We start from the raw sequence: 12,531 nt of genomic DNA on the forward strand, positions 1-12,531 counted from the left end.
AGGCAAATGGGCATGCAGAGATGAAATCTACTGTTGATACTGTAAGAGGACAGGAAGCAAATAGTTCATCTACATGGGAAAGCTGCAGCGATTTAGCACGCAGTCTTTTGTGTATGCACGTATCAGTTGAAACTGCTTAAGTAAAGCAAATCTGTTCAAAGAGATGGAAGAATGTCCACCCAAGAATTAGCTCTGGTTTAATTAAGTCAGTTAAAGAAATTACTTTTAAAGAGGACTTACGCTTTAAGTAACTTACAGCTTATAGAAGCAGAGGGATAAAGTTGGAAGCAGTCTGTTTCTGAAGTGTTAGGAAGAAAAAGGGAAGAGCATTAGGAGACAGGCAGGCATGACGGAAGACTGAAAAACCAACAACAGGGATGCTGTACAAAACAGACACGCCAAGCAGACAAAGTGACTGAGAGACAGACAAGCAGGCTGGCAAAGTGACAGACACAAAAAGAAAAAGAGGCAACAAATAAGCCAGTTGTACTTCTAGATGCTCTGAATCAGCCCTATCCAGCCAATCACCTTCTCTCTCAGGAGACACAGTCCTAAAGAAAAGCAAGTATTTTACCTAAACGAGAAAAAAATACAAGTCAACACCCCCCCCACCCACCCCCAGGCATATTCTGCAGCCAGCATCATAAAACATCTCTCATTATTTGCACACATATAGAAGAAAAAAAAAATCCTGAAGGGTTAAATCCTTCAGCAGGTACAGGAAAGAAGGACTTGGTGGCAAAACAGGGGTGTTCTTCTAAGATGCTCCATATTGTAAGTAACCCCTGAGCAGTCCTTGCAAAGCATTTGGGGAGATTTTTAGTCTGAAAGACACTTTACAAAAATAAATTGTAATTGAGTTTAATAATCTTCCCCTTTTCAGAAAGGGCCTGACAGATGCTGCCTAGTGCTCACTTCTGCCCCATTTCAAATATTTTTACCTTATTTGGATGAAATATATTATTTTTCTAATGAAAGGAGGTTGGTTTTTTTTTTTTTTTTTTCCAAAGAGCTGGTTTTCCCTTCGTCCAGCTGGTGCCTTTATTAGGTTAGTGCTTGCTCCCTTTTGGGGATGAGATTGTTTTTTTCCCTGAGCTGGGAGAGACCATGCCAGCCCCTCAATCTACAAGTGCACAGTTCAGAGCTTCTACTGCACAGCAAGTGGAGGAATTGGGCCCTGCCCTCTATCTTCCCTCTTCCCTGATACCCTGAAATTCACCTTAGGTGCATTTCCATTATTTTATTCCATTTTTTGAGAACGTACGTAATGGTAAGAGCCAGCCTTCCATCAGCATAATAGGTGGACACAGTTCTAAAGGTGCCTAATGAGGCTGACTCCTGGGGAAGCAGCACAGTCTGAGGATAAGACAATAAAAAGGAAAATTAAGAAAGCTGGAAGCTCTCTTCTGCGCCCTTAAGTAAATAATTTCCTATGTTTCACCTCCCAGCATCCCTTTATTTATGTTTTCAATCCCTGGAGGCCCAGCCTTTCTTGTGCTTTGCACTTGCATACCACCCAATGGCATAAGAGGTCAAGTCCAGGCTGGAAGACTCTCAGCTCAAGCTTAACATCATTTTTTGGTGTGCAGAGTGACCACCACATAAAATTTGTGCTTTAACATAAAGCACCAACACAAAGAAGGGACCTTCCAAAGCTTCCTGTTGTCAAAGCCTTTGGGCAACACGTGCTCCACAACCTGCTGGGTGTGGAGGGTCTAGTCAAGCATGGAGACCTTGACTTTCACAATAGGTATGCAACAAAAAGCTACTCTGGACCTGTTGTCTAAGCCTTTGTTTTCCCCAAGCATCACACTGCCTCACCAAAGCAAAGGCAAAGGCAGCCTCCATTTCTGTAGCAGACACTGCAAATGAGAGCAACAGAGTAGACACAGACGGGGTTTTTCCACAGCCCCCTCCCTGGCACAGGCAGCAGCCCAGCATACACCATGCTTCCTTCCACCACTACACATCAGGATAGACCTTCTGGCAACCCTTCTAACAAAGCCCAGACCAGGGTGAGGTAGCCACTCGGAATGCAGCCAGTTCCCCCACTCTATTGAAGACAAAATCAAGAGAGAACATAGTTATTAAAAAACACTTACTTGCCAGAAGAACCTGAGTTGCAATAAGGAAAGGCCAGGTCTAAAATGTCTGCCTCCAAGCCAGGGCAAGCTCGCTAACTGACCAAGCAGGCTGCTCCAGGATGGTAGTGCAGCTCCTCTCACTCAGCTGTGCAGTCCAGGCTATTAGGGGACAGTGGTTACAGCTGGGTGCTGTGCTGCAGCCTTGCTCCAAAGCACAGCCAGCAACGGGGGCTGGGGCTCTCACTCCTGGGCACAGCAGTTCATGGGGGTGTGGGTTTTGTGCGAATTGCAGAACGTAGCATGAAACGTGGTTCCCAAAGTTGGCTTTCTCTGCAACTTGTCTTTGTTGCATCTCTGTATTTACCAGCCAGTATTTTTTACCATCACATGTGGAAACTGATGCACGCTTATAAGTAAAATACTCTGCAAAGCGTCATGCAGCAAAGCAGCAAGATCACAAGGGATCCTACAGTCCATCCTCTTCCTTCTGATCCCAAACACTGTTAGGTTACACCCCCAACATGCAAAAGACAATTAAAAAAAATTCTTCCTGCTTCTGACAAAGATGCACATAGGAAAGGTTGGACAAAGATGATCAGGAGACATCTCTCTTAACCCTTTCCTACTTTGTCACATTTTTTGAGTTCCCCACATTTCTCTTGCAGCTATTGAAAAGGGAGCTTTTATATCCTCAAATTACTGGAAAGCACCAGCCTGATATTGTTTCCTCGAAGAGACCAGAGGCTTACAGGGTTTCACTGAAATGTTCTCAGATGACACTGTTCAGAGGAAGCTCCCTTCACCTGCTTTCTATACACTATCAAGGACCTATAGAAATCACATTACAAACCCACTGAACTCACCAGCCGGTGTGTTGTTATTCTTCTTCCTGTGCCAAAGCAAAGGCTGATTACACAGTAAAATACAGTACTTGAATAAGCCAGACGGTAGGTAACTGTTGCTGCTGTTTTTCTTGTTCTGCAGAAAAAACGTTCGCTACCTGGTCATCTTTCAGCTAATATGATGGCATTCTCAGTGCCTACTTACTGGCCATTGGGCTAAACATTTCACAGGGCAGCTGATCTAAGAAGTTTGTTTCTAGCAAAAAAAAAAAAAAATTACAAGTTAGCAGTCAGGCTACACAATTCATAAGGACAAAAATACTCGCTCTACAACTGTTGCTATGCTGGAAAGACAAGGAACACAAGACAGAGGAGTAAAACTTGTGATTCATGACAATACCTGTTGCTAAGAAGGTCTGGCTTCTTCCAAATTCTCTGCTGGTAGGTTGGATCTCTTCAACAAAGTACAGAAACACCCCATCAGCAGCCAGAGGCCCAGAGTTAGATTTTCTGAGCAAGAACAGCTATGATGGAGTTCTCTGGGATTCATCAGGTTGGGGAAGGGAAAAACTGTGATCTATTGAAGGTTGTAAGAAGCAAAAACTAAGGGAGAGAAAAGGGCAGTTGAAGAAAACTGCCTTTTACTCTGCACCAGAAATCTTGAGGTAAATGAATTGAACACTGGCAACATGGAGGAAAAGGGGGGAAGAATGAACCCACAGGGATGCTTGTACTGTAAACCTCGTAAGTCACTCTGCAAGGCACATACCTCAGCAACATATTTTCCACATTTCACCAACTGCTGTTGTCCAGGCACTTTCTATTTTCAAAACCTTCTATGTATATAAAATGTACACAGGCAGGACAATACTTTTTCATCACATCTCTGGTTCAGTCATGTTTTCTTTTCACAAGGATTCTTGGCTTGGAGAAACAAAAAGTGCCATCTCTTAAGAAAAGCCTTTCCTTTTAAACACTTTCAAATTTGCCCTGTTTTAGCTAAACGTGACGTTCTTTGTGAATGTTAAACAGTGGAGAGAGAGACCGAGAGGGGGAGAGAGGGACACACACACACTCACTCACTCCTGGGGAAGATATTCGTCCATTTAAGGAATGAGAAATCATCACATTCAGCAGCAGGTCTAAATACAGTAATATGAAGGTCCCTTTCGCTCCCCCTGAGCAGGAAAATGTCACTGTGTACCAGACACCCAAATACTCAGGAATCAAGTAAATCCCTCATTTTTAAGAAGGGAGCCAAATACTTCTGTTGAACAAAGATGGGACTGCAGTAGCTACAAATTACTTGCTGTACACCATTTCTTTCAATGGCTTCTGTACTGACATGGCAGGGGTAGACCAGTCATGGGATACGGCACAGCATTCCCTGCTGGTAGATAAGCCTAAGGGGCCATGGGATGTCTCACACACGCCCTTCAGCACCTCCTGCTGCCAGGGGTGGAAAGGAGCGGGATGCTGCATTCTGCACCCTGCAGAGCCTCCTGCTGGGAGGAAAGGAACCAGAATAACTGCATTTTACTCACTGGATGATACATCCATCTCACCCTCTGCAACATCGAAGGCAAGCAAGCATGACAGTGGTGTTGGAGCTATTTGTATTGCACTTGCACCATTCTCTACACTGCCTCCTGCTGATATAATCTAGTATTGGAGAAGTCAGAAAATCAACCATAAATGTCCTTCAGAAAACATTTTATAAGGACCGAATTTCTGTAATAGTCTCTTTTCCCCCCCTTTACCACCCTCCATGCATATTTCTCCCCAAGAGAAGAGCCACAGTAATCCAATAACAACCTGGTGTTAAATAGTGGTAACTCATATTTATTACAATTATATACAATCGTATTTTATATTTGAAATCTATACATGATCACACAAACGAGCACACTTGCTTGGTGAGGACAGTGAGACTCAGTTGTTACAAGAATTGCTCTGCTAAGAGGCTCTGATGCAGTGAGTAATATAATTGGACACCACCATTTTACCAGCCGAGAACACAATGCTGCAAATGAGAGGTTTCAAAATTCACCGTTTTAATTTGTGTATAGCCCCAATGGGGCAAAAAAAGGCTAGACTGGGCAAGAAGGGCCAGTGTTGTACCTCAGAGCTGGAACACTTCTCTCTTCTGCAAAGACTGCTTTGCTGAAGCAGGTGCCTGTCACTGGGTGCAGGTCTCAGCTGATCACTTAAGATGGGTTTTCTCCTCATTTAGGGAGAAAACCAGGCTAAGAACCATTGCAAAGATTCAGAATTAACCAACTATTTCGGCATCTGATATCACCTCGTTCATTCAGGACAGCTATAAATAAAATGTAAGAGGTCAAAAATTGATGTGAGCTCCTTGTCTTTGGAGGAGAAAGGGTAATAATTAGGAGAAGTGGGGTCAACTTCTTTTAAATTCTTCTTTTACTGGGGAGCAATCAGTAACAAAGCCACCTGTTCTTGTAGATGTTACTTTGGCCATGAAACCTGGACTTGGTCCCTAGCAAGAGGCCACTCTGATGAGTGCAAGAATGTGGGGTGGAATTTTGTTTTCTTTGGACCCCACAGAAATTTAGTGGTTTTGGATGCTAGGTAGTTTCAGGAATTTGACGCTTGACATAAGGCTTGGAAGAGCCAAGACTGAGATCTGGTGAGGAATTCAGGGTTAAAATGCTCTTTTTTTTGGCAACAGAATATCAAGTAGTTTGAGAAATAAAACAGAGGGTTATTTTGGGAAACAGAGAACTGGTTTGGGCCTTATGTGGGGATTAAAGGCTTGTGAAATCAAAGAGCTCAGGACAGACTGGTTTCTGAAATCGGATAGAAGGACTTTAGGATGCAGCAAAGAGGCTGACTGTTTCAGGAGAGATTGTGTTTTTGTAAGAGGACTTATTCTGTAGCTGTGGTGCATGGTAAGGCGATTGGTCTTCCAGCCCAGGCAGTGACCCCAGCTCATGGGGAGAAGGTGGGTCTGGGAGGGGAGAAGCCACTGCAACATTGCAAAGCCCTGTGGTGAAACAGGGCCCACCTTGCTCACTGGGCAATCATGACCCTACTCAAGGTCAATCATGGGAGAATCACTGGAGGGGATTAGTGGCACTTCTCTCCACAAAATGGGAGAGGCACCAGGGACAGTGCAGGAGGCTAGGGAAGATGTACAGCAGCAGCAGCAGCAGAAGCCAGGGTGTCTTAGTCAATCTCATTCTCATTGCTGGCCCCCTCAGGTCTTCGTAGCTTTTCCACTTGCTCATTAATCTGACCGTCCCCTCCTCGACGGTCCTCAGTCTGGACACCCAGACATTCCTCCTCATCCACATGGCTAACATCGTCATCCTCATCGTCCTCTTCCTCCTCTTCATTCCTTTTGTTTTCCCTTTTCTCCTCCTCACCCTGTACCTCCATCCGCACTTGGCTCTTGACGTCAATCACTGCCTTGTTGCCCTCCTCTGCGCTCAGCAGATGGCAGCTGACCTTCGGGCCCTCAGGGCTATGGTTCTCCTTGACTGGTGATGAGGTGGTAGACTCGTTGCTGACAGGTGAGATGTCACTGCTGCTATTATGGTTGGCCACAACAGGGTTGGAGGGTGAGCTTGGCTTCACTGGGATCTGCCATGACGGGATCTTAGGAGCCGAAGGGGAGGGAGGGAACTGCCTCCTTGGGGGAAGGGAAGAGGGGAACAAAAGGAGAAAAAGGGGCTTTTATTAAAAACACTGAGGGGTTATCATCAGAGAGAGAATGGTATTTGCACTGGAGAAGTCATGTAAAGCAGGACTGACATTGCAAGTCTCCTTTGTCATAAATGAACAAAAGCAAAGCCACTTCACTTCAGCCAGAATCTCAAAGTGCTTTACAAGCACCCAGTAATCGAGCCTGCACACCAGGAAAATATCACAGCTGGGCAACCTTTAGTACTAAAATGACTTGGTTTGGCCAGTTTCACAGAGTAAGCTAGCACTCAGGAATGCTGCCTGTGGAAGAACATGAGTGTCCCTTTATAAAACAACCACTATTTAATTGGTAAAGAAAATTCCCACTGGAGCAAGAAGTCAGACACACCAGGTCCTTGTGCCTGAGCCAAGGAGTTTCACCACCTGGTCGTCACCTCCACTGTGATACACAGCTATTGCATGCTGGCTCATTACAATCCACAACCTATCTCCTAGTCCCAGCATGCACTTTACATGTTTGGGCCAGGTCCTGGCTGCCACAAACTGGTTCAGCTTCTCTGACTTGAAAGGAGTCATACTAGCTTGCACCAGCTGAGAAAGCTGGCTGTTCTGTCCTCGAGTCGTTTCCAGGTGGGCTTCAAGGATTTGCTGGTGGCAGGCTAATGCCCAGCCCTAACAGGAGAATCCAAGTATCAAACAGGACAAATGTAAGTGCAGTGGGGAGTACTGGTGCCCTCAGAAAGTCATCTATCATGAAGAGCAAAGCAAAAAAGCATGTCTGATCTAGTACTCCCCATGCGTCCTTGCTTGTGCATACAAAAAGTGGGAGTATGAAGAGGTATCAGACCAAGCTCTGAAAAGATGCTGTGTGGCAGGGAGTTCTCATACCCCTCAGATGAGCTGGCTAGTGACACAGACAAGACCAGAGCAGACAAAAGCTGACTGCTCTCCTACAGTGAGCGCTCAAACATAGCGGGTTACTTTTTCTTAGACTGAACTGGGAACAGTAGTTGCTCTCACCTCCCTTTCCTGCTGCCACCACCAGCCATCGAAGAACTGCTGATCTAACCCCCATCTCCTGTGAGTGCAATAAGCTAATGTCTGCATATTCAACCAGTATTATAAATGCAATCAACAAATTCAATCTGGAGACTTTCTTGGCTCTGATGTTGCTGCTGCCTCCTCACTGCAGAAACATTTGCCTTTTTGTTAAAAAACAACCCCCCAAAAAGTTTTTTTTTCCAAAAAGCACTTATCCCCCAGCTGCAACTTTCCCATTGCTGAAGAGGTGTCATTAAGTAATGCTTTCTCCCCAGCAGTGATGCTAGTATGACTCAACTTAACAGACAGCAACTTGTGTCCTCTGTCCTCCAAAGCTTTTCTACTGTGACTCTTGGGAGGAATGGGAGGTGTAGTGAGAATTTAAAAGGATATTAAAGCCAATACACTTTTCAGACTTCTGAAAACCACACTTGCTGAGATCCAGAACATGTCTAGTCCAATCCTGGACTGATCTTTGAAGTCCATCTCTTAGGAAACAGATGACTTGAGAAGACTTAGTTACATGTAGAAGGAGGCAAGGGAGTCATATCAAAGTGAAAGGATCAATAGCTGAAAAGCTAGATAAACTCTTAAGTAAGGTACTTGGGAAAAGAAGTGTTTCCTCAAGAACTGAGATCCGATCCCTGTTCTTATGACTGTCCCACAGGCTGGGGTTTATATCACCTCAGTTCAGACATCGAGTACATTATAAGATGTCTGTACTTGAGCTAGCTCATCAAGAGAAACAGGCTCTTCTGAAGTGTGATTCTCTTCATCCTGGCTATGCCCTAACCATGAACAGGTCAGCTGAACTGTTATCCAGAAATGACTCTCTCTGTAACAAAATGCAGGTGCAGATGCAGTCAATACCTCAAACTACGTGAGAGGCATCCTGACTGTGGTGAATGGCAGAGGATTCCTCTGTTGTAAACAAAAAGGAAAAATCTTATTAATTTCCTAAAGCGCTCTGTGATTTAAGGCAAGTTTGAAAAGCATTTTGAGACCTGCAAATAGAAAGTGATAGTGGAGTGCAAAGTGGTATTATTAAAATAGCAATAGCAGGATATAGAGCTAGTTCCTGTTGGAAATGCCCTTCCTCTCCTTGACTGAGAGAATCCTGGAAAGAACCCTTTCTCCACACAATCATCTGCTCACATATTCCATCCATACCGGTTCAGGAGAAGTCCTTTTAATGAGTAGATCTCAGATTTCAATTCATTAATATTCTGCGACTCCAGAATCCAGTTGGTGGAAGTTGTGGCCTAGAACATGAAAAAGATGACATAAATATCAAAATACGATCTGGGAGATAGTTCAAAAACATCATGTTTTTCTATGTTATCCTCTCTCTCCTCCCATCTGGGATTCTTAAACCCTGGGGATAACATACATAAGCTCTATCATTTAAAAACTCTCAGATATGAGCAAAGCAACTTCCCCAGTAAAGAAGGACCTGAATGGGTCCCCATGATGATCAGAAATAATAATTGGCTCAAGATGCTAAGACTATTCAAATATTTGCTTTCTGTTTCGGGAACTAATTAACCTTGTCTCCAACATACCATGCAAAACCATTGCTGAAGCATCTCAAGGGGACCTTTCTTTTTCGATTTGAAGGCCAGCACTTGTGAGAATTCAGACAAAGCTAGGTCTACATAGGATGTTTTCCACCAACATATCAGACAGAGAACACAAAAAGTACACAAAAAGGTAAACTAAATCATTTGACGCTGACCTAATGAATGATTTCTAGAGAAGAAGAACTAGAACTGGGATCCTGAAAGGCAGTGGGAGTTGCACTGAATCATGTCCTTTACTCTTTCCTGTGACTGCACTTGGCTGAGGCAACAGGTTCAAATATTATATATTAATACCTATTTTAAACCATTTGTTCATTTCTCCTAAATCATTAAATGAAGAATTGATTATCTGCACTCTGTGGTGTTTAGAGGTGGGCTGATAAATCAATGCTTGAAATTTGCAAAAAATTTTGCTTACTAGATCTGAAGAATTAGAGCTATGCTTGAGTTACCAGATTGTATCTCCAGGAAGCAGCTGGACTAGGCAATGTCTCTTGGATATTTCAAGACAATGAATGCAATTTGGTGGGGAAAGATGATAAGTAACTCATGGAAGCCTGCTACAGCTGGTGTCAGCACTGCATCGGAATTGCTATGGGATATCAGGCAGAAATTAGAGTAAGGTGACAACTGAGGAGAACATGCTGCAGATAATACTCTGGCAATCTTTCTTTTAACTCTTTTGGGAATTTGAGAAATGGGAGGAACATTCTGAAAGACAGATAATGGCCTATGGTTTACCCATCCTATCACTCTAGCAACTCCTGTAGTGATGGGCTGAGTATGGGACCAAAGAACACTCACTTCCCATAGTAATTTCTGATAAAAGCCATTAGGAATGAATCCATCTGTAAGCATCACTCCAGAGATACTACTAGTAAATCCCCTGACAAAGGAAGCCAGGACTGGAATAACAGAAAACTCCTCCTCAGCAGTTCCTACTAGATGTAGCCAGAACTGGCTGTTCCTACTTATTCTTTAAACAGACTTCAGCTAGTGCTGAGTAACCCTGAACACCTTCACAGCCAGCACTCCTCACAGTGACTTCTGGGCTGTGAACCCAGCGAGCTGGGAGAGGCTCAGTCTGTAGTAGCTGTGATATACACAGATGCGTTCCCTTGGGATTCACACTCCCAGCCCTCAGACAGCAAGAATCCAGGAGCCACTGTTCTGGCTTTCCAAGACCTTGAAAGCTACAGCAGCACATTAACAAGGGAGTGATTTCCACTCACTGGCCTGCAAAGGACTCAAATTTCCAAAACACATATGGTGCCAGATGCCTAGGATTTAGAAATAAAATCTGACATCTGGGGCTTTTTAGCCAGTCTCTTTAAAAAACAGTTGTAGAAAATTCAAGCCTTGAATTTTTATGTACGTTTTTTAATTACTTAAAGTCCCTCTTTTTAATTTTTTACAGCATACCAGTAGGAGTTTGAAAAGCAGATATAAAAACTTACATTACAGCTGAGAAAACACAGCTTTTATTCTTTGGTTTGTGGGGTTGCCCAAGTTTTTCTTTGTACACATGAGGTTTAGATATCATAACAATGTGTGCTACCATTTCAGTGCAGGGGGTAGAGAGGGGGGAGGAAAAACTTCTTCAAGACTCTCTAAACCACCAAGACTCTTATGCCCTTTTTCCTTCTTAAAGCTCAACATGTGGTCTTAATCTTAACACTTAAGACCTGAAAACAGTTTTCCAATTTCCGGACTGGCTCCAGGCCACTGGCAGGCCACAGTTCCCAAGGAAAATTGAAGTAGACTGTTGTGACCATAAACTGGCTTTCATGGTTGGGTTTACAGCTGTGCCACTGAGGGATTCCTACTGTACAGTGTGCACACCACACAGTCAGCTGTGGCCCACCAGTTACACACCATCAAAGAGTTTGTACGAGATTAAAGTATAGGTAAGGGGCAAAAACAACTGCTCATGTTATAGGTAAAAGACTGTAAGCATTGTCTAAGGGATTTCACAGTAAAAAATCTCCCCCTGTACAGGGAATACTGCAGGATGACTGCACCCTGAATAATCGCAAGTTTGTGAGCAAAAGGAAGACTTCAACTCTATGTGACTGGTTCAAATCCATCCCACCTCACATGTAACCCACACTTACAGGCTAACAGAATGCTAAGGCCAAATGGCTGCAAAGTACTTTGGAGATGAAAAGCACTAATTCTCATTGCCAGAAAGAAAATCAATTTTGGTTAAAAGTGGTTACTTGTAGTTACACATGTAACAACACAAACTAGTCAGAAGGGATGGTTTTATTGCCAGGGTCAAGTCAGGATTCAAGGGGAATAGGCCACTGTTTGTCACTAATGTGGTTATGATGGGGCCACCTGTTACACTGAGATGACCAACGTCGTTAAAACAAGAAACGAAATATTAAGACTGTTTGGCCATTACCTGGCCTGGATCTGAACAGGTGACTTAAATACAGTACTTCAAGTGTGTGCTTGGCTGAACAGGACGAAGTCATTGTTTTGACAATGTACAAGGGTACAGGAGAAATTACATGTTACACATAGATAAAACCTCTGCACAACTGCCCTTTACCTCTTCTGGTTAGTGGACTAATGGCACAATTATTTAATCTCAAATGCAATGCAGAGGATAGAGAGCTGAGAACAGGTCTCAGAAGTTGCATACAAAGCTATATAACAAAGCCCTCACAGAAGTTAGATACATTACACTGAGTATCCAATTAATATCCAGTGCCTTAAGCAGACAGCCTATGGTGAAATCAGATGCAGAAAAACTGGCTGGAGATATGACAGAGATGAAGGTTGGATTTGTGAACCTAGTAAGGCGCTTTCCATGTGCCCACAAAAGAAGATATGCATGTTCCAAAGAAGATGGTAGTGTTCTAAAGGTGAAGAGTTGGAAGTGGATACCTTAGAAGCAGCCAGTTCTTGGGTAAGATCCTGGATTTTCTGTTGTTGCTGGATTAGCAGTTCCTGGACAGCTGCTAAAGTTGTCTGTAACTGAGTCACTGTGAGGGAAAAAGCAGGAGAGTGTTAAACTGAGATACATGCACGTATACGAAGTCACACACATCCTTCCTGCTGTCTAGCTACAAAGATGCCTCTATTCCTACTATATTTAATTTATCTACGCCCGCCTGCTCACTTTAATCCATATGATTTATCTGCACTACGGGTAATCTACCTGCACTGCATCTAACCTCCAGTATTTCTAGTTTATCTTTCTATTGTATAGATGTCTATAGCCCACAGTATATCCGTCCAAAACCTCTCCCTTCTAATTATATTGGTTTATGATTTGTACATCTCCCTGAACTTACACAATGT

At 43.5% G+C, this 12,531-nt stretch overlaps 1 protein-coding gene across 1 annotated transcript in view; it reads right to left on the reverse strand.

Moving 5' to 3' along the window:
- Positions 1-5,644: 5,644 nt before the first annotated feature.
- Positions 5,645-12,531, reverse strand: part of PEX14 (peroxisomal biogenesis factor 14) — a gene marked incomplete at its 5' end in the record, with an annotated part of 40,507 nt that continues 33,620 nt past the window's right edge. Inside the window, 3 exons of the mRNA XM_010296314.1 lie at positions 5,645-6,584; positions 8,810-8,901; positions 12,115-12,212. Coding sequence (XP_010294616.1) covers positions 6,119-6,584; positions 8,810-8,901; positions 12,115-12,212 — 656 coding nt within the window. The remainder of the gene's footprint in view (positions 6,585-8,809; positions 8,902-12,114; positions 12,213-12,531) is intronic.

The sequence above is a fragment of the Phaethon lepturus genome, unplaced genomic scaffold, assembly GCF_000687285.1.
Source record: "Phaethon lepturus isolate BGI_N335 unplaced genomic scaffold, ASM68728v1 scaffold17741, whole genome shotgun sequence".
In the NCBI taxonomy this organism is placed as follows: domain Eukaryota; kingdom Metazoa; phylum Chordata; class Aves; order Phaethontiformes; family Phaethontidae; genus Phaethon; species Phaethon lepturus.